The 22033-nt window shown below is 38.0% G+C and overlaps 1 protein-coding gene and 1 long non-coding RNA gene across 2 annotated transcripts in view; both read right to left on the reverse strand.

Moving 5' to 3' along the window:
• Window positions 1-2880, reverse strand: LOC124795528. The gene is made up of 2 exons (XR_007016716.1): window positions 550-2880; window positions 1-460 (listed from the first exon to the last, which is right to left on the reverse strand). It is a non-coding gene; the product is annotated as an uncharacterized LOC124795528 (long non-coding RNA).
• Window positions 2881-3147: 267 nt separating this feature from the next.
• LOC124794682 (inositol polyphosphate-4-phosphatase type I A-like) overlaps window positions 3148-22033 on the reverse strand; it is a 272042-nt gene continuing 253156 nt past the window's right edge. The window contains 2 exon segments of the mRNA XM_047258226.1: window positions 3148-3862; window positions 11041-11176. Coding sequence (XP_047114182.1) covers window positions 3730-3862; window positions 11041-11176 — 269 coding nt within the window. The 3' untranslated portion in view covers window positions 3148-3729.

Raw genomic sequence — 22033 nt, forward strand, 5'->3', positions numbered from 1 at the left:
TTTTAAATAACATTTATTCTTTTGTTCACCGGTACATTTATATTTAGTATTGTTGTTGTACATAGAAATAATCTTTGTTGCAATGGTAACAGTTTAACAACATGACTTCTTTACCTGTTGTGGAGAATGTCTCAGCTATATGATTATCACAGAGAATGCTTAATGCTTCAATAAAGTGTTTAAGTAGTTGGACTGCCTCCAGCAAGGCACTTAGACTGTAACACACTGATGGTCTTCCCAAATTGTCTCCCATATTAGTTACACATGAATGCACAACTAGCACACTGGTAATAAAAGACAAAGTTATTCATGACATAAATCAAAATATATTCAAGACAAACACTGCAGTACCATCTCCAACAATCATGTTGGTACCAGAATGTTAAATATTAAATGTATCATTTTTGTAATTCTCTACCTGCACCTAGAGTAAATGATTAAAAAGAAATTAACCTGATACCTTTCATAATGTTAAATATTAAATGTATCATTTTTGTAATTCTCTACCTGCACCTAGAGTAAATGATTAAAAAGAAATTAACCTGATACCTTTCATAATTTACAATGTAACAGTGACTAACATATGTCAGTGCAATATATAAAATGGAGACAGCTGTCACTTCAAAATGAAATACAAGTGACTGCATTTGGATTTAAAAATCTCGTCTATCGATTACTGTTGTACATATCAGGAATTCCTTTTCAATGACAGTTAACTTCGCTTTGATCCAGAAGTCAATCATTGCAGCACAATACCTGATGCCATTTACAATATATTCTGTGTATCTTAATTCTGCCATGATAATCCCACCAGTAGCAAACAATACAAAAATTGTGAAACTAAAAAGTCTAGTCTGCTTCAGTAGCTGTGCAGTCAGCATAACAGATTGCAAACCGAGGCCGCCTGGGTTTGATTCCAGGCCGGGTCAGAGATCTTCTCCACTTGAGGACTGGGTGTTGTATTGTCTTCATGTTCCTATCATTACAACTGACACAAAAAATCACTGAAACGAGTAAAAGAGTAATGTAAAGCAGGAATAAGAGCGAGAGGAGAACGCATACCATGTTTAAGACTGAGTTACACAACAATTCATTAGGCTGAAAGTGGGGAGGCTGTATGGGAAGCAAAGTGAAACCTGTAGAAAATTTGCATTGTAAAAAATACTAAAATGATTTGTGAAAGAAAGAGAGAATGAATTTCTGAACATGTAAACTGGAAAAGTCATTGTAAAATAAGTGAAAGAGTTCTGCCATTTAAGAAGTATGATTACACAATATGAGCACACCAAAGAATAAATCATTTTTATTTTATAATTATGTGAGTGAAATCTATTAAAATTCACCCATTCTCTAAATAAAAATAAGGTTTCATCAAATTGTACATTTGGGGCATAGAACTGCCTAGTCTTTAAACAGCACAACAATGGAAAATCTAAGAAGAAACTGTAAGCATCTGAAATGTGGTGCAAGAAGACATAAATATAATCTTTCACTTAAAGTATGAAACAGTGTGGTATTAGAAACAAGCAGAAAGGGAAAAATGGATTGAAAAATGCTGACACTCCAAACAGGATAAGTAAATGTTGATTTGAAGCTGTAAAAAGGATGGAAGATTTAAACAATGGGAACCCCAGTAGGAACATCAACCATGTACGGTAAGACAGATAGCTACTTACTGTAAAGATGACACGTGAAGCTGCAGGCACAATTAAAAGACACTTACATAAAGCTTTGGCCACAGCCTTCATCAGTAAGAGAGAGACAGCGTGCATGAGGTGTGCTTGCTTGTGTGTATGAATCGTACGTATCTCTCTCTTACTGACGAAGGCTGTGGTCGAAAGCTGTCTTTTCCTACATTATGGAAGATTTAAACATTGACATCCTGTCAGCAGTGAGATCATTAGAGACAGAGCACAAGTTGGGACTACGAAAGGATGAGGCAGGAAATCAGCTTTGTTCTCTTCAAAGGAAACATCCTAGCATTTTCCTGGAGTGATTTAGGTAAATCACGAAAAACCTAAGCCTAGATGGCAGGATGTGGGTCTGAACCATCGCCCTCCTGAATGTGATTTTACAACTGTAGATCAGATGGAGGATCACACATAGCTTGGTAAAATAGCAGTCATTAGAGCAACTGATAGTTACCAATCACAATTATGTTATGTCCTACAGGCAGTGAGATTATCACAGTTAAAGAAGGAAGCATTGGGTCTTGGACTGAAATTTACTTGTACGTTAGGACTGTTAGTACACTGAAAGATTGTGAGTATGAAGAAGATCAAGGTATGTGATCGATTTCAGCAAATATAGAAACAACCACAAGCAGGACGAGCTTAACTTCAATACTGAGGACATCACTCAAACTGTTAATGCTACTGTCCTCATTACAGGCGGGCCTCTCTCATCCTGATGTGTGAGTGACCTGTCCTCCCTCTTCACCCTTCTCCAATCTACCCATCTCTCCACCCATGGGAAGGAACTAATAGTTCCAAAAGCTAGGGTAACGTCATCACTTTTGCTTTCATAGGTATCTACTGGGAGGAGTACTTGTCTCACAGAATTTAACCAGAATTTTAATTTCACACAAGCTGTTCACTCACTGTGTTAAACATCAAAACAAATATTTTACTTCAGCTGTAAGCCCTATTGTCAGAATACTTCTGCTTGCAGAGGTATGACATAAAGCAGTGTTTCAGTACTGGCACTGGTCGCCATGCACCATTCTGTACAGTTCAGTAGTTACATGTAGAAAGTATACCTCAGATCTAAAAACTGCAAATGGTACAAGATTAAAATGACACTGAAGTCTCTCATCAAGACAGCATTACAGTGATTCAGTACTTCAAATCTTGCCTCTCATACCAGAGTGGAAATTGTGCTATCAAGGTAAGATTTGGAGGGAACAAAAAAAAAAAAAAAAAAAAAAAAAAAAAAAAAAAAAAAAAAAAAAAAAAAAAAAATTGCTTTTAGAGCATTTCAAATCTGTAGCATTATCAGCTGAATAATACAAATAACAAAAAAAGTAAAAATAAATATTAATATAAAAATGAAAAACATATATTTACACAAAAATAATAATTCAGTAACAACCATTACAATAATCAATAAACTTCAACATCTTTACAAAAAAAATCTATCACCTTCATTTCCAGATCAACAAAAAATTGTGATTCCAGTATAGTGTTACCATTAATACTGATTTTCTTATATTGTTACATTTTGTGCAGAATAAGTAGCAAATAAAAGATAAATATGTGTTTAGAATTTGAAGTATTACATAATACTTTTGCTATGTACAGTAATCACCCAGTGTAAAATTTGTACTGTCTAGGTAAGGTGAATATTTTCTTAGTGCACACAGATTTCTGTCAACAATGTACTTATTAAAGCTGCCTGCTAAAGGCAGGAACAGACATCACTTGGCTGTATATATTTTGCAGATTTCATTTGTTTATTGTTTTCTGAAGCTGAACAGCTTATGAAGCTACTTTATGCAGATTCAGTAAATGTATCAGATGCTGAGTAATCTTTTACAAAGCATCACTGTATCATCAATAAGCTCTTAGAGCAAACACACGCCACACAAATTTTAATGAATTTTGGGACATTTAAGAATCAGGTAACTGCAGCTCACTAACACTTCTTGTAATTTTCTGGTTGAAGTTTATGAGAACCAAAGAGCACCAACAACACTATATAGGAACTTGACTGGAAGACACAACAGTCATATCACGTTTGTGCAGATCCATAAGTACCAGCAGGTGGCCTGTACTCCTTAGGCAGAGTGAGCAATTGAAGGCTATTGAAAGCATATTTGCGAACACCTGTGTTCTTGTTAGTATTCTCTCTACGGCTACCTTCACTAAAACACAACAAAACCATTTCTGTTAATATTGGTACTTCAAACATTTTTAGACATTAAAATTATAAAGCCTTGCTTTGAATAATAATAATAATGATAAAGTTGCAAATTTTTTTAGGATTAAAAGATACCACTCACCAAAAAGTCTGATTTGTCGATAAGCACACACAAAAGGGGGAAAACTTACCAGCTTTTACAGTTATCCTTTGATGTGCTGGAGTACACAAATTCTCTCTCTCTCTCTCTCTCTCTCTCTCTCTCTCTCTCACACACACACACACACACACACACACACACAGTGCAGCACCATGTATTGGTATAATAGGTGTGTGTGTGTGTGTGTGTGTGTGCGTGTACCCCAACTTGTCAAATGATAGCAAAATTTTTCTTCTTTTGTGTGTGCCTACTGACAGCCTGCCAATGGCCTTGCTGCAGGGGTAACACTGGTTCCTGTCAGATCACCGAAGTTAAGCGCTGGGGTGGGCTAGCACAGACCATCCGGTCTGCCGAGCGCTGTTGGCAAGCGGGGCGCACTCAGCCCTTGTGAGGCAAACTGAGGAGTTACTTGATTGAGAAGTTGTGGCTCCCATCTCAGAAAGTGACATATGGCCGGGAGAGCCGTGTGCTGACCACATGACCCTCCATATCCTCATCCAGTGGCGCCTGTGGGCTGAGGATGACACGGTGGCTGGTCAGTACCTTTGGGCCTTCGTGGCCTGTTCGGGAGGAAAGTTTATTGACAGCCCAATGTTTCTGCTTTTTGGTGAGTGGTCTCCTTTAATGATGAAGTAATTACATTCTACAAGAACTTTCCTACACCATTAACCCTAGAATACCAATGCATTTTCCATAACACATAATACCATTGAGAGAGAGCAGTGTACTTTTGTGCCCACAAAAAATCATTAAATGTCTTTAAATTTTATTAACAACATACATTTTAAATAGGTTCTGATATATAAGTGGGGTAAAGAACCTGAAATTATCTTTTAGCACAATCTTATCAACATCAATGCATTTTCAGTAATGTTTACAGCAAGTGGAGGGATACTTTATAAACACTGAAAAAATTTTTTTAAAAATACAAATTTCATTAACTGTCAATGATTTTCATTCAGAACACACTTTTTAAAATTATATGGATGTGTAAGAAGGGTCCTGAACCTGAAATTATGAATACGAAATTTGTTGCGAAAAGTCATATTCACAAAGTTTTTGTAAACAGCCACGAGTCACTGTTACAATTTTTTATTTACCAATTACACTCTTTAAATGAATAAGAGCATCATCAGAATATACGCTGTAAAAGATACAAATTGAGATAAAATGGAAAACTTACACTTACGTTGCGTAAAGTACATATTCATTTCCAGTATGGTGACTTATTTTTAAAGTTAGCTGACAGCACTAAAGATTAAACTGGCTGCACTATAGTAATTACATGATGACACTGACAGCGACACAGATTAAATTGACTGTAGAACAGTATTTGTAATGTCCATGGTATAGTGTATCCAAATATAATTTACATTTTAATTACCTCTTTTACAGATGTGTGTATAGACATCTCATATCTGTACATATTGCTGATCTTTCAAAAAATACATCTGTAAAAGTTAAAGTATATATAAAAAACAAAGATGATGTGACTTACCAAATGAAAGTGCTGGCAGGTCGACAGACACACAAACGAACACAAACATACACACAAAATTCAAGCTTTCGCAACAAACTGTTGCCTCATCAGGAAAGAGGGAAGGAGAGGGAAAGACGAAAGGATGTGGGTTTTAAGGGAGAGGGTAAGGAGTCATTCCAATCCCGGGAGCGGAAAGACTTACCTTAGGGGGGAAAAAGGACGGGTATACACTCACACAAACACACACACATATCCATCCACACATATACAGACACAAGCAGACCTGTCTGTATATGTCTGTATATGTGTGGATGGATATGTGTGTGTGTGTGCGAGTGTATACCCGTCCTTTTTCCCCCCTAAGGTAAGTCTTTCCGCTTCCGGGATTGGAATGACTCCTTACCCTCTCCCTTAAAACCCACATCCTTTCGTCTTTCCCTCTCCTTCCCTCTTTCCTGATGAGGCAACAGTTTGTTGCGAAAGCTTGAATTTTGTGTGTATGTTTGTGTTTGTTTGTGTGTCTGTCGACCTGCCAGCACTTTCATTTGGTAAGTCACATCATATAAAACAAAGATGGTGTGACTTACCAAACCAAAGTGCTGGCAGGTCGATAGAAACACAAACAGACACATACATATACACAAAATTCAAGCTTTTGCAACAAACTGTTGCCTCATCAGGAAAGAGGGAAGGAGAGGGAAAGACGAAAGGAAGTGGGTTTTAAGGGAGAGGGTAAGGAGTCATTCCAATCCCGGGAGCGGAAAGACTTACCTTAGGGGGAAAAAAGGACGGGTATACACTCGCACACACACACATATCCATCCACCCATATACAGACACAAGCAGACATATTTAAAGACAAAGAGTTTGGGCAGAGATGTCAGTCGAGGCGGAAATGCAGAGGCAAAGATGATGTTAAATGACAGGTGAGGTATGAGTGGCGGTAACTTGAAATTAGCGGAGATTGAGGCCTGGTGGGTAACGAGAAGAGAGGATATATTGAAGAGCAAGTTCCCATCTCCGGAGTTCGGATAGGTTGGTGCTGGTGGGAAGTATCCAGATAACCCGGACGGTGTAACACTGTGCCAAGATGTGCTGGCCGTGCACCAAGGCATGTTTAGCCACAGGGTGATCCTCATTACCAACAAACACTGTCTGCCTGTGTCCATTCATGCGAATGGAGAGTTTGTTGCTGGTCATTCCCACATAGAATGCATCACAGTGTAGGCAGGTCAGTTGGTAAATCACATGGGTGCTTTCACATGTGGCTCTGCCTTTGATCGTGTACACCTTCTGGGTTACAGGACTGGAGTAGGTGGTGGTGGGAGGGTGCATGGGACAGGTTTTACACCGGGGGCGGTTACAAGGATAGGAGCCAGAGGGTAGGGAAGGTGGTTTGGGGATTTCATAGGGATGAACTAACAGGTTACGAAGGTTAGGTGGACAGCGGAAAGACACTCTTGGTGGGGTGGGGAGGATTTCATGAAGGATGGATCTCATTTCAGGGCAGGATTTGAGGAAGTCATATCCCTGCTGGAGAGCCACATTCAGAGTCTGGTCCAGTCCCGGAAAGTATCCTGTCGCAAGTGGGGCACTTTTGTGGTTCTTCTGTGGGGGATTCTGGGTTTGAGGGGATGAGGAAGTGGCTCTGGTTATTTGCTTCTGTACTAGGTCGGTAGGGTAGTTGCGGGATGCGAAAGCTGTTGTCAGGTTGTTGGTGTAGTGGTTCAGGGATTCCGGACTGGAGCAGATTCGTTTGCCACGAAGACCTAGGCTGTAGGGAAGGATATCACCATATCACTTTGCCACAAAGAAAAATGATCCTAATCCTACTCCTAATGATCCAACTCCCCAAGACACCATCCAAATTGAACCCTGCCTGGAACAGTTCCGTCCTCCGTCGCAGCGGGACCCACCTCCTCTTCCTCAAAATCACCCTCTCCAAACCTTCCAGGAATTTCTGACTTCCAGCCTTGCATCTCAATCCTTCTTAAAAAACCTTAATCCTACTCCCAACATCACCACTGCTGAAGCCCAGGCTATCCGTGATCTGAAGGCTGACCGATCCATCGTCATTCTTCCGGCGGACAAGGGTTCCACGACCGTGGTACTTGATCGTCGGGAGTATGTGGCTGAGGGACTGTGTCAGCTTTCAGACAACACCACATACAAAGTTTGCCAAGGTAACCCTATTCCTCTATTTTATTTATAGAGGGAAACATTCCACGTGGGAAAAATATATCTAAAAACAAAGATGACTTACCGAACGAAAGCGCTGGCAGGTCGATAGACACACAAACAAACACAAACACACACACAAAATTCAAGCTTTCGCAACAAACTGTTGCCTCATCAGGAAAGAGGGAAGGAGAGGGAAAGACGAAAGGATATGGGTTTTAAGGGAGAGGGTAAGGAGTCATTCCAATCCCGGGAGTGGAAAGACTTACCTAAGGGGGAAAAAAGGACGGGTATACACTCTCGCGCGCGCGCGCCCACACACACACACACACACACACACACACACACACACACATACACAGACTCCGCACATACACAGACACAAGCAGACTAGGCAGAAATCAAATCTGTATGTGGAATGCACTTCCTTGACTCTTGTGCAGAAAGGAGTGCAGTATTCTGCTGCATCCATTTTCAATAAGCTACCACAAGAACTCAAAAATCTTAGCAGTAGCCTAAACGCTTTTAAGTCTAAACTGAAGAGTTGCCTCATGGCTCACTCCTTCTATTCTGTCGAGGAGCTCCTAGAAGAGCTAAAAAATTAAGCAAATTCCAGTGTTACATTCTTGATTTTCTTTATTTAAACTAACGACGTGTCGTCTGAATATGTTTCTTATATTTCATTTTATCTGTTTCTACAATCTACAACTGAATATGTTTCTTATATTTCATTTTATCTGTTTCTACAATCATGTTATAATTTCATGTATTGACTCGTTCCATGACCATGGAGACTTCTCCTTAATGTGGTCCCACGGAACAATAAATAAATAAATAAATAAATAAAAAATATACATGCTTAAAATGTCTTTACAAATATGTGTCCAAAATTATCGTTTATAAAAATATCACTGTTAGGATAATATGGCAGGCATTATATTTTGGTTGCTTATCTACAGCACTTTGTCAAATAACCCATGTAACTTAAATTAGTTTTGTTCGTTTAATAAATTTTGTGGACTTTTCTAGTTTTCAACAAAAATTTCCAACTCTTTCAAAACATTTAAGGGAGGGCCTTTATCCACAGTGTGGATAATTTTTATGCTATCTTAAATCTCACCTAATGTATGTTTATTTGTTCTCAACTGTTCATCCAATGCTGTGCGATTTGAATTTAAACTGCAATGTTCCTTGTAACATATTTTAAACGCTCTCCCAATTTGGTCAGTGTACGTGTTTTGACAATTTTGGAAATTCATTTTATATACTTCTGCATTACTGTACTTGTACTTACATGCACTTACTTTGTGTATTAGTCCACTTATAGCTAGTTCAAAACACATATTTAACTTTCTGTCTTGGGAAACGTCCTGCAATATGGTCTGTTATAGGGCCTTTCTATATGAGTGTAACATGCCATACCGGAAATAGAATATGTACTTTACATCACGCCAATATAAGTTTTCCGTATTATATCCATCCGAATTAGCACTCTCTCTCTCTCTCTTTCTCTCTCTCTCTCTCTCACACACACACACACACACACACACACACACACACACACACACACACACACACACACACACACAACACTTATTGTTTGACAGTGCTTTTGTTGTTCCTATCTGCGACTCCACATATCCGCTATATGGTGAGTAGCAATCTATCCTTTTCATAATACTGTCATTATTCCATCCTGGGTTGTTTGTTCCCAAAAACTTTGTTTTAAGAGTCGCTCCCCCAGCAGACAATTCCTGCTCTTGTTAAAGTCACATTCACCACTAAGACTTAAATTGTAGCATTAAGTTTTACTGAGAAATTTAAAACAGTTGAAGAATCTGATATAAGAAGTAATTAAAAACAAAAAAATTTTTCAAAATTTTAAAACATAAAGTACCAGAGCAGATTACAATACTTCGAAAATGTGTGCACAAATTTCCCTTCACCCATCCCCCTCTTCCTCATTATTGTGTGAGTTAATGATTAAGTTGGTTCTACAAATCCAGGAAACCCACAAATATTCTTGGGCCATATACTATCAACATGTAAACAACTGATTTTGGTAGGTCATATCCTGTATGTTGTCAGGGGCAGAAAGATTTCAGCAAACACATTTATAAAATCACACATAAACTAAGTGCATTGTGTTACTATATGAATTATGGTGCCTAACATATAACACCAATGGCTGCCTTAAAAAGGGCACAGAAAAATAGATTACCTTTCAGAAGACTTCCATAAGGAAAAGTCATTTATTACAAACTATAGCTATGAGATATAGTGTATTGAAAGTGCTTGAAAAACACTTTGTTAGGATTTCAAAAGATGTATGCTAATAATTTGTTCTGTGACTTATACGTATACTTATGTACTAATAATCATTTTTATTTGTAAGCACCTTCATTGTACAAGCTGTTTTGATATAATAGAAAACGCTTTTTTAAGCTTCTGCATGGAATTCTTTTGCCTTTGTGTCAAAAATTAACAACAGAAACCTCAAAATGATAAGTAACTAATCTGATGAGATGTAAGAGAAGATGATAAAATGAAGTGTGAGATCAGGCATTCAAGAAATACGCAGCTGAAGTTGGGCAATGTTCACAATAATGCACAGATATTAATTACAGTGGCACAAGGCAAGTCAATAACTCAGCATGTTGTATTATTTGCACTGGATAGTACATTTCAAAAGTGAGAGCTGATACACTTCTGAAGTTACTAGCTCCATGAAACCCATCATAAACATATTTTTGGCTGAAAACACAGTTGCCACGATATTCCGTGTTGATTGTGATAGGTTGAAATTTTCTTGTTTTTAAACCTGAATGAGGCCACTGCATGGATTAGCACTTGGATGCATTAATAGTGCACGAAACTGAACATAATCACAAATCATCATTTGAGAAAATAATTCCTTTCAATACTCCAAGTGCCTATATAATAATCAAATCTACAGATATTATTCTTCAGATATTGTGAGTAGCTGTGAATAACTGAAAAATGGAAATTTCCCAGCTGACTTCTATCCACGTGCTACAAATAGTCTCTTTGCCTGAATGCTAGGCCTGTTATTTCTCTTCTTGTTTTGCACATTCATACAGTTTCAATATATGTACAGCACAACTGTATTACTTTTCCTTACATAAAAATCTTGATATTTTCGAAGTACTATCTATGGTACGAATTTTCATCGTAAAATGACATAATGTGACTGAAATTCACATGAACTGTATGAATTTGTGGTAATCAAACAGTGTCAATTAGCACAGATTCATACTACCATCTTTACTAAGTCACTTCTTATTACTTTCTTTTGAATCATTACTGCAATTACAGGCAACACTATATATGCATACATACTGACCTCCTCATGCAGTCCAAAGCTCTGCGGAATTCATGTTCTGCCAAATCATACTCCGTGACAAGAATCTGGCATTGTTCTAAAGTTACAGACATTCCAGTGCGATCTTTGGCACTCTTGCAGCTCGTGAAGCGTAAACCTGTGTTTAACAACACAGTAATATTCAGTAAGTAACATGAAAGAAAAATCTAAAAATATCATGAATACAGAAGTATTAACAATTTTGTACATTATCATACAGCATGCAAGCGTAACACGAGCTTACATGAAATGCCTCAGTTATAATCAGGTCATATTTAGGACTCCTGATGCTCTTGGGGAAAAAAAGAAAATATCTCTGCTGCTGCTCCCCCCCCCCCCCACCCCCCACTCCCACTTCCCCTGACTTGAAGAACAAATATTTATTTAAGTTTGCATAATGTGTGGGTACATGAACTGCAAACCTAAAATCATGCTTTTATAAAAATTACAAATATAACAGATATGGTACTCCATTTTCACTTTCATGTGAAGGAAGGGTCTTTCCTTAAAATGAACATAAAGTCTTGAACACAAGAAACCTTAATTTTTGTGGTTACTGGTTTCAGTCAGTTACCGACCATCTTCAGACATCATATTGAAATATGAACATGCAAAGAATTAAGAGGGATGTGTACAAACAGTAGTAACAAATAAAACAGATCTTATATAATAAATAATAAAAAGAGTAAATTATACCCATGGTGGTGGGCAGTGGCAGTGAATGGATCAGATGTTATGAATTCCACGAATGTCAACTGTTAAGGTGAACAATGCAGCTGTTATTTAAATACATGATGCTCCACCCGCTCTACACTGAATTACATCATTGATAGCCAATCAGGCATACAGGATGTAAAACAGTTGTTACAATAAGGTATATACAGAATGATTACATAAAAAACTAATAACAAGTGAAGAAATAGGTGTCTTATATTAGAAGAAATAGGTTCCTTATATTATAAAATGGTTCAAATGGCTCTGAGCACTATGGGACATCTGAGGTCACCAGTGCCCTAGAACTTAAAACTTCTTAAACCTAACTAACCTAAGGACATCACACACAGCCTTGCCCAAAGCAGGATTTGAAACTGCGACCATTGCAGTCGTGTGGTTCCAGACTGAAGGGCCTAGAACTGCTCGGCCACACCGGCTGGCCCCCTTATATTATATAAAGTAACTACTATAAACAGTATTTCATCAGTCTGTGATAAAAATATGTGTAAAAAAGAGGGAACCAATCATAATCAGTTGTGAGAACACCGACAGCCATCTGTGGGGATTTACTGCACACTTATACATTGTATAGCAGCAAAAATTGTGGTTAAGCAATGATACTGGCCTCCATGGAGATGGCATGGCCATATTGATGTGCACCTTCCAGCAGAAGTGGATTTCAGAGCTGTGACCACAGCTGGATGTCAAAAACATAATGTATGCAGATCGACATGTAGAAATGCATGCCAGGTAATGCATATTCCTCCTAGATCATAGTGGCAGTGGAAATACAGCTTGACTGACACCGTTGCTTATCATCAACACACGGAATTCACGTTTCACAGATGCAGATTGCAAAGTTGCAACAGTGACTTGTTTTTACAAAATATTGTTGTGCAAGTATGATTAGTGTCGTGCTATGTGTCAGATCCTCTAAATGACTTTCACCAAGTAAACAACATGGTAACAAGTAAAGTAGGATACATGATACCTAAAGCATGAAAAAATACACACATCAAAAAAAGTTTTGCTTTACCTCAGTTCCAAGAGTTCCCGAACCTGTACAGGAAATATATTGCTCATTTAAACCACACACTGCATGTTGCACGACCATACAGCAAGACCTTCAGAGGTGGTGGTCCAGATTGCTATACACACTGGTACCTCTAATACCCAATAGCACATCTTCTTGCATTGATGCATGCCTGTATTCGTTGTGGCATATTATCCACCAGTTCATCAAAGCACTGTGGGTCCAGATTGTTCCACTCCTCAATGGTGATTCGGCTTAGAACCCTCAGAATATTTTGTGGGTAATGTCATCCATAAAAAGCTCTTTTCAATCTATCCCATGCATTTTCAATAGGTTTCATGTCTGGAGAACACGCTGGCCACTCTAGACGAGCGAAGTCATTATCCTAGAGGACGTCATTCACTAGATGTGCACGATGGGGGCACAAATTGTCATCCATGAAGACAAATGCCTCGTCAATATGCTGCCGATATGGTTTAACTATCGGTCAGAGAATGGCATTCACAAATCATACAGCCGTTATGGTGCCTACCTTGACCACCAGCGGCGTACGTCAGCCCCACATAATGCCACCCCAAAACAGCAGGGAATCTCCACCTAGCTGCACTCGCTGTACAGTGTGTCTAAGGCATTCAGACTGACCGGGTTGCCTCCAAACATGTCTGCGATGATTGTCTGGTTGAAGGGATATGCGACACTCATCAGTGAAGAGAAAATGATGCCAATCCTGAGCAGTCCATTCGGCATGCTGCTTGGCCCATCTGTACCGCACTGCATGGTGTCGTTGTTTCGAAGATGGACCTCGCAATGGACGTCGGGAGTGAAGTTGCGCATCATGCAGCCCATTCCGCAGTTTGAGTTGTAACATGACATCCTGTGGCAGCATGAAAGGATTATGCAAAATGGTGGCAGTGCTGTCAGGGTTCCTCCGAGCCATAATCCATAGGTAGCAGTCATCCACTTCAGTAGTAGCCCTTGGGTGGCCTGAGTGAGGCATGTTATCGACATCACTTTGGTTCACTCTGAGACACTTGGACACTACCCTTGTTGAGACCCCTTTCTGGCACAAAGTAACAATGCAGATGCAACCAAACCGCGGTGTTCACCGTCTAGGCATGGTTGAACTACAGACAACACGAGCCATGTACATCCTTCCTAGTGGAATGACTGGAACTGATCAGCTATCGGACCCCCTCCATCAAATAGGCGCTGCTCATGCATGGTTGTTTACATCTTTGGGTGGATTTAGTGGCATCTCTGAACAGTCAAAGGGACTGCATCTGTGATATAATATCCACAGTCAATGTCTATCTTCAGGCGTTCTGGGAAACAGGGTGATGCAAAACTTTTTTTGATGTGTTTATTAGTTACATCAAAAGAACAACGGCACAAAATCTCACCAACGCATCGAGGCAATCACACACATAAAACAATGAGCATAAGAAAACTGAAGTTTAAACCAAGACTGAACATGTCTGTTTACAATTACTCCACGAAATAGGCATGCAAAATGTTGGAAGTATAGAAACACAAGTTATTGTCATTGTGATACAATACACTAAGGACCCATCTAAGCACTCATAAATGTAAAACAAATACATAATCAGTCAAAAGTTAAAAGATACTGTGACTGCAGTTGTCAATACTCACAAAAGTCCGTAAAATAGCAGTGATCACGATGTAACAATTGTTACTTAGAGAAATAAAAGTGGAATAAATATGAACAGAAGTAAAATAGGGTTCTTTAGTTAGCATACAGTAAAATCATCATGCAGCATGAAGGATGGCACTTAAGACAAACTGGGCCTATTAAGAGCCAGGAATTTTTTTTTTTTTTAAAAAAAGGAAATTAAAATTAATTGCACACAGTTTATTACAAACATGAAACGATGCCATAAAAAATAAAAGAAAGAATAAAAGAGGAACACAAGGGCAGAACCATTCTGTTGTTGTTGTTGTGGTCTTCAGTCCTGAGACTGGTTTGATGCAGCTCTCCATGCTACTCTATCCTGTGCAAGCTTTTTCATCTCCCAGTACCTACTGCAACCTACATCTTTCTGAATCTGCAGAACCATTCTATATTATGGAAATATTTTTCTCTGAAGTCTAGCTGCTCATTGAGTATGCATGAGGGTTTATTTTTGTAGTGAGTATAAATTTTTATCTCTTCTAATGTGTTAAGCAACAATTCTTTAACTTTTAAACTATTTGTTATACATCCTCCTGAGTGATTGTGATGCATTAGGTATTGGCCCAATACTGGCTTATTACGAGACGTACCTAAAGTGTGTTCCTTATAATGAGTAGTGAAGTTTCTACCTATCTGGCCAATGTACTGGTTGTCGCAATCTTTACATAATATTTAAACACAAACACCAGAATTTAGATAGGTATTATTGCAGTTTCGAATTATATGCTTCAGCCGATTCTGCAAAAGGTAACTGGTAGTAACGGCTATTGTCAAATCAGTGTTCTTGAACAAGTTATTAATTTTGCCAGAAATTAAGCTCATGTATGTAATTCTGGTAAATTTGCTATTGGGAGTTGTATGACTGTTATCAGATTTTTGCAATTTATGAAGCAAATAATCAACTTCACTGGGGTTACAACAGCTAACTTCGGCAAACTGCTTTACAGTATTTAGTTTGTTTTGGATAGCATCTGGTTCCAGACATAATTTAACTATTCTGTAGCTTATTGATCTTATAAAGGCTTTTCTGTGTTTAGCTGTATGACATGAATTTGCTTTAATAATTACATCAGTGGCACTCGGCTTCCTCTAAATGGTAAAACAAAAGTTATACTGCAATGTGAAACAGTTAGACCTAACAAGTTAATGGTTTTGTTGTTTTCATGTTCTATTGTACAAGCCATATCAGACTGAACATTATTTAAAATGTCAGTGAGTCCAGCCCCTCTGTGGAACTTTTACATAGCAATGGAGTATCATCAATGTATCTCTTATAATGTAAAATTTTATTCATGGTCTGTGGATTATCTTTGAAAAATTGCAATTCTGCATGATTAACACAGATGTCAACTATGGTACCTGCTAGTGAATTGCCCACTGCTAATCCATCTTTCTGGTAATAGATTTTGCCATTGAATGACACACAGTTGAAAGCAACAGCACATTCAAGTAACTCAATGACCTCTGTTATTTCTTCTGTACTAATAATCTTATTTTGAAGTAAATTATTTTTAATAATGGCTATTGTTTCAGTGACTGGAACATGAACTGGAAAATTTATATTTTGGATCTCCTGAAGTGACTAGGTTCAGCAACTTTTGCAATCAGAATAATTGTGAATTTTGAGGATATAGAAATTAGCAAGCAAACATACTTTGCATACTTTCTCTCTCTGATGTCATACGGAATAATATTTTGGGGTAATTCTTAGAACAGCCCCACAGTACATTTACTCAATAATGAAATTTGTTCTCAACAACAAGGACCAGTTTAAAAACAACAGTGACATTCATGATTATAATACCAGAAGAAAGGAAGACTTACACTTTCCTCTACTTAACCCATCTTTGGCAAAGAAAGGGGTAAAATACGTAGCTGTAAAACTTTTCCATAAATTACCAAATGATGTAAAACATCTGACAGATAGCAGTAACAGTTTTAAAAATAAACTGAAATCATACCTCTTGACAACTCCTTCTATACCACAGACAAATTCTTGAACAGGAATAAATAAATCTATAGGTATAATATATGCATTTTGTGCCATTTAAGGAAATGGGGTAGGTAATAAAAATTTTACGACTTTAAAAAAAAGAACAAAAGAATAAAAAAGCCTTCATTCATGTGTGCATTTCTTATGCACTTGACACGTTCCACATCATAAAGGTTTGCATGAGATTAATCAATGGAACACGAACTAACTGACTAGCTGGTATGTTAGTTTACAGGTTCGTACTGCCTAATGAGACAAATCATGCATTGTCAGGAATTTCAACGTGATTTACTGTGCCAATTCATAGCTGTTCTTTATTATAAAATTCTCTTTAAAAACCTAAAAAGCTTTCAAAATATCATTCAGTTTTTTCTTTAGGTTGTTCAATGGACAGTTCATATTGCTAACAATTGGACAAATTGACATATTAGGCTTATGTAGCTTTAATTGGGATCTTAATTTAGGTAATTGCTGATTCATTGTCTTCAATGAAGATTTTTCTATCGGTAAAACAAGGAGACTATTATCATCAATCAGTCTTTTAACTGTATTTTGAAATTTTGGAGTTGGATCTTTGTTAATTTCGGAAGAGCCATTTCCACTGAAAAACATTAAAGCCTTTGATATATAATCACTTTCATTAACAAGGACCAACATATTACATTTATCTGGCATTGTTACAATTGCTTTATTAATTGTAAGCTTGACATTAACATTTTTTTTAACTATTTGGGATTCATTATCTCTTTTACTTTTACTTTTGTGTTTCTAAGCCAATTTTGCGAACAACTGATATTCAAATGGGAACATTTCATTGCAATTTCAACATCGACTATTATGCATTTGATGTTTACAACATTTAGAGTAAGCTTTAAATTACATTTTAGGCCTTTGATTAAAAGGGCTGTTTCAGCAGGAGTAAACCAGAAGTAATTAAAAATACCTAGGCAGTCCTTATGTTAGCGGGCAGTCATGAGGAGAATGTCAGAACCAATACATAACTCCATTGGTAGTGATACAAAGCAAATGGCATTTTTAACCTGTAATTTAAGCTCCCTGGGGAAATATCTTGATAAAGATCGTGCAGTGATTATTGGGGAGGAGAGGGTGACTGTAAACTCAACATTACAACTGAGAATGGCATCATAGGGCACATCACTGAGAAATTCCTCAAAACAAATGTGAAGATGTGTCACTCTTTGAGTAATAAAGACATGCTCTGGGTGAAGCATTGTTGATGCTCCTTTGCTTTTCAGAGCTTGCACTGGTATTCCTTGAAATTCAAATTCTCTCCGAGTTTTCCAACTCTGGCGGATGTGATGGCAGGTGAGATTTTAATAAACTGAGTGTTGAACCACAAGCATTATTTAAACTGAAACTGCCAGCCCTGTTTATTACATTTTCTGAGATCTTTATTTTGCTGCACACCTTAATTATGCAGTCCCAGAAACTTGGCATTTGCATCATGGTACTGGTCTCAACATATTTCATTTCATGATTATATTCAAGGCAGTGCTTTGCAACAGCTGATTTGCTTCATTGTTTTAGTGAGGTACGACATCGATGTTCCTAGCATTTCTCCTTGACTATTCTGATAGGCTGCCATATGTCAAACATGCCACATTCATGTGGAATGTGGTGCACACCTAACTTTCAGAGACCTAGATTTTCTTTAACATTACATGAAAGGGTGTAATGGGCATCAAGGATTGAACGCTGTTATAAATAGTGGTCTGTGAGCAGCAATAGCTCACAGTCTGGTTGGAGCCCAGGCAGCAAGTACTCATAACAGCAAAACTCGCACCACCTGAAGAAGATAGCTCGATCAGTCATCAAAACATTATGCCTAAAATGTAAACAACAACTTGGCAGAACACCCAGAAGCACACTATTAATCAATTGCACTGAGAAAACCTGGGAGATCATGTAAAAGACTCAAGTTCCCATTGTGTACAGGCCTGAATGAGAAGTTTTTTGAACCTCAAATGCAATTATAGGAAGTGCTCTCAAGTACTGAAGAGCATTGCACAGGACAGACTAGCATGGACTTAAGACCACAACAACACCAACACTGGAAGATTTTGCATGTGGTGACTCCAGCTCAGATAACAGTGATTTGGGACACACAGGCATACTGATGTACCACCCTGTTTTGTTCCCCCAATAATATTCCCAACAAGAGTAACAAGAACACAGTAAGAAAAAGCACGTGTTCAACTGCTCAGTACAGTTCTCTCTGTAGAAAGCAATATATGGTTCTACTCTGTTTTGGTAGAACTAAACAAGAAAAGTTATCCTGTTGGCAGTTTCGGTGACCTTGCTAATGCCTTTGAATGTGGTAATAGCTGAATTCTATCAGAGAAATCAAAATATTATGGTGTTAAAGGCATGTGAGCATCTTCACAATGGAGAATAGCCAGCCACATTAACAAACAACTCCACAGAAATGAAACTAAATTGAAAGCAGTGAATAGTAAATAGTGTCCCTTAAGGTTTGGAACTTTTGGTACTATTGAAATAGTGGCCTGTGGTACAGAAAAAGACATTAAGAAGAAGTAATATCAGCTTACTTTTATTTTTAAAATTCCCCAGGTAAGACATGAACAAGACAAGAGTATTACAGAAGACACAAATATATTTTGATATTCATGTTCAAAGGCCAGATATCTATAAGAATGTCTTCAGCTGCCTACAAGATGTTATTACACGGAAGCAACCACGAATTTTAAGGAAACATCCCTGCTCATTAGTCAGTAACCACTGAAAATGATTTAAAATTGTTTTATCAACACTTTTACTTAAGTTTAAGATTCAACATACTATCAACTTCTACTGGCTCTTATGGCTAAAAACAAGACAGAAAGGACAACATTTAGAGAACTGATCCACAATGTGAGGCAACAGATGAAGGCAATTTCTCACATAGGGTTACAGAAATTTTTAGAATAATGTTAGCACACTTGCTGCCATGCCTGTAGGAAGACTTGCAGATGGGACACAGGGTGGGAGTTACGTGGCATAGGGGTATAAGAACCCTCGAACCACAAGGTGGTCAGTTCATCAGCCACCTGATGTAATAAGTGTAATTTTGCCACCACCTGCCTATTTACATTGTTCAGTGAATATAGGTATTAAACACTCTCTGTAAAGTGATTTAGACATGAATATAATTTAGTTTAATGCCGACAACAAATTAAATACGTGCATTAGTGTATCGTTTAGTCTTGCCATTAAAGGTTTGACTTTTCTTTGCGTATTTTTTTAGAAAACACGAAAAGATCGTAACTTCGTGAAGTTGCGCTTAGGCTTAAATTTTGTAAACGTGTTTGTTTCTTGTTTCATGGTAATTTAACTAATTTCTCGGTAACAAATAAGTAAACTACCGTAAATAGCGTATAACTTCATTGTTTTAATACAGATTTCAGAAAAACAGCGTAACTTTATATCAGAAATTTGCTTATATACATTTGTTTATAGGCCTAATTCTCGTAACGTTTTTGGAGAATCAAACTTAAAGTACCTCGTTTAATTGTCCTTTTCTCATTCCATCAAGTGAAATATATAATAAATAGCGTATTCCTTCATTGTTTTAATACAGACCTCAGAAAAACAGAGGAGTTTTAAATCAGAAACTTGCTTATATACATTTGTGAATAGGCTTAATTCTTGTAACGTCTTTTTTTGATTTTCGGTAATTTAATTGATTTATTCTAGCTAAAGTATTATTTTTGCCATGAGTGAGAAGTGCCTGACTTGCCGTAGAATTGTTAGTTCTGGGGTTTGGTGTGATGGATGCAGTAGTTTTTTTCGCTGGGGGGACTGCAGTGGCGTGAGTGTCGGGAAAGTGGATCAGGCTCATCAGTGGTTATGTATGATTTGCAGCAGAGATAGGAAGATAGTGGAACAGGAGGGGAAAATTGCTGCCCTTCAGGCTGAGCTAGATCAGGCTAGGGAAGATCTGGACAGGTTAAGGAGGGAGAACGGCAAAGAGAGGTGGGAAGTGGCAACAGGTAACAGAAGGAACAGGCCTAGAACTAAGTCTGACAGTTTTGTGGTGAATGTCAAAAATAAGTTTGACCTGCTGCTTCAGTTAGAAACTGATGAGCCTCAAGCAGAGGTAGGTGTAGACAGGACACAACAAACTTTTAATAGGAAATTGAAAAAGAATGTAGGAAAGTCATCGAAAAGGAAGAAAGTTTTGTTGTTAGGCAGTTCTCATGCCAGAGGTGTAGGCCAACTTCTGCAGAAGGAATTAGGACCAGAATACCAGGTCACAATTTTTTTCAAACCAAGTGCTAGTCTGGATCAGGTGACAGAGGATTTACCAGGGAAGACACCGTGGTTATTGTGGGAGGGCCAGGGAACAGCATCGACAGAGATCCTGGGTACAGTGTAGAGTGTGACCTGGTAAAGATTACGTCGGCATCGAGACACACCAATGTTGAATTTGTATCTGTCCTGAGACGCCATGACCGGCCTCATTTGAAATCTTCTGTTGGGAGAGTTAATTTGGAGTTGGAACGGCTGCTTGGGTCAGGTGCGGGGGCTCATATTGGTGTGGTTCCTGTTGATTCTCTCAGTAGGTGGGACTATACCAGGCACGGCCTACATCTCAACAGGGAAGGGAAGGGGAAACTGGCTGGGGTAATAGCAGGAAATTTAAAGGGGGGAGGCACTGCCATTAATGGTAAAATACCAGTGGTTACAGGTGCTGGAGCAGCACCTTTTTTAGGATAGGTAAGACAGAAAGATGCCAAGTTCTACGAGAGGTCAGGATTGAATCAAATCTTCAGTTTAGGAAAGAAATTAAACAGCACAATTCTAGCACATTGGATCACCAATCACAGCTGTCAATTATAAATTTTCACCAATCACCAGAAATTTTATCTCCACCAAGTTGTATCTCAGTCCTGGGTAATTGCATTGATGAATTAAAGTCACCCAACCCAGCTGACATAATCTGCCTCTCTGAACACCATGTGACCACTGGTATAGGAACTAGGCCTAAGCACAATGAGAAACTCAGACAGGAGAGTACTGCAAATGTTAGAATAAGGAAAGGTTCTCATAAAAGTATAATTAAAAATAATGTAAGTATATTTCATCAAAATATTGGGAGTTTAAAAAATAAAATAGATGAGCTTCTGGTTTGTTTAGAAGATTTAGAAGCTGAGGATGAAATAGATATACTATGCCTGTCTGAGCATCACATTGTTACTGATATGGATAAGGTAAATGTAAGTGGATATAAGCTCTCTGCACATGTAATGAGAGAAAATATGGAGAAAGAAGGAGTTGCCATATATGTCAAAAGTTATCATTGTGCAAAAAGTATAGAAACAAAAAAGTTTTGTGTAGAGAAACATATAGAAGCATGTGCCTGTGAGCTTAAATTAAATAAAGGCACATTTATAATTTTAACTGTATATAGGTCCCCATCAGGAAATTTTCATCTATTTCTGAAAAATTTGGACTCCTTGTTGTGCTATCTGTCAGACAGGGGGAAGAAAATTATTATTTGTGGGGACTTCAATGTAGATTCTCT

The sequence above is a fragment of the Schistocerca piceifrons genome, chromosome 4 (genome assembly GCF_021461385.2).
Source record: "Schistocerca piceifrons isolate TAMUIC-IGC-003096 chromosome 4, iqSchPice1.1, whole genome shotgun sequence".
In the NCBI taxonomy this organism is placed as follows: domain Eukaryota; kingdom Metazoa; phylum Arthropoda; class Insecta; order Orthoptera; family Acrididae; genus Schistocerca; species Schistocerca piceifrons.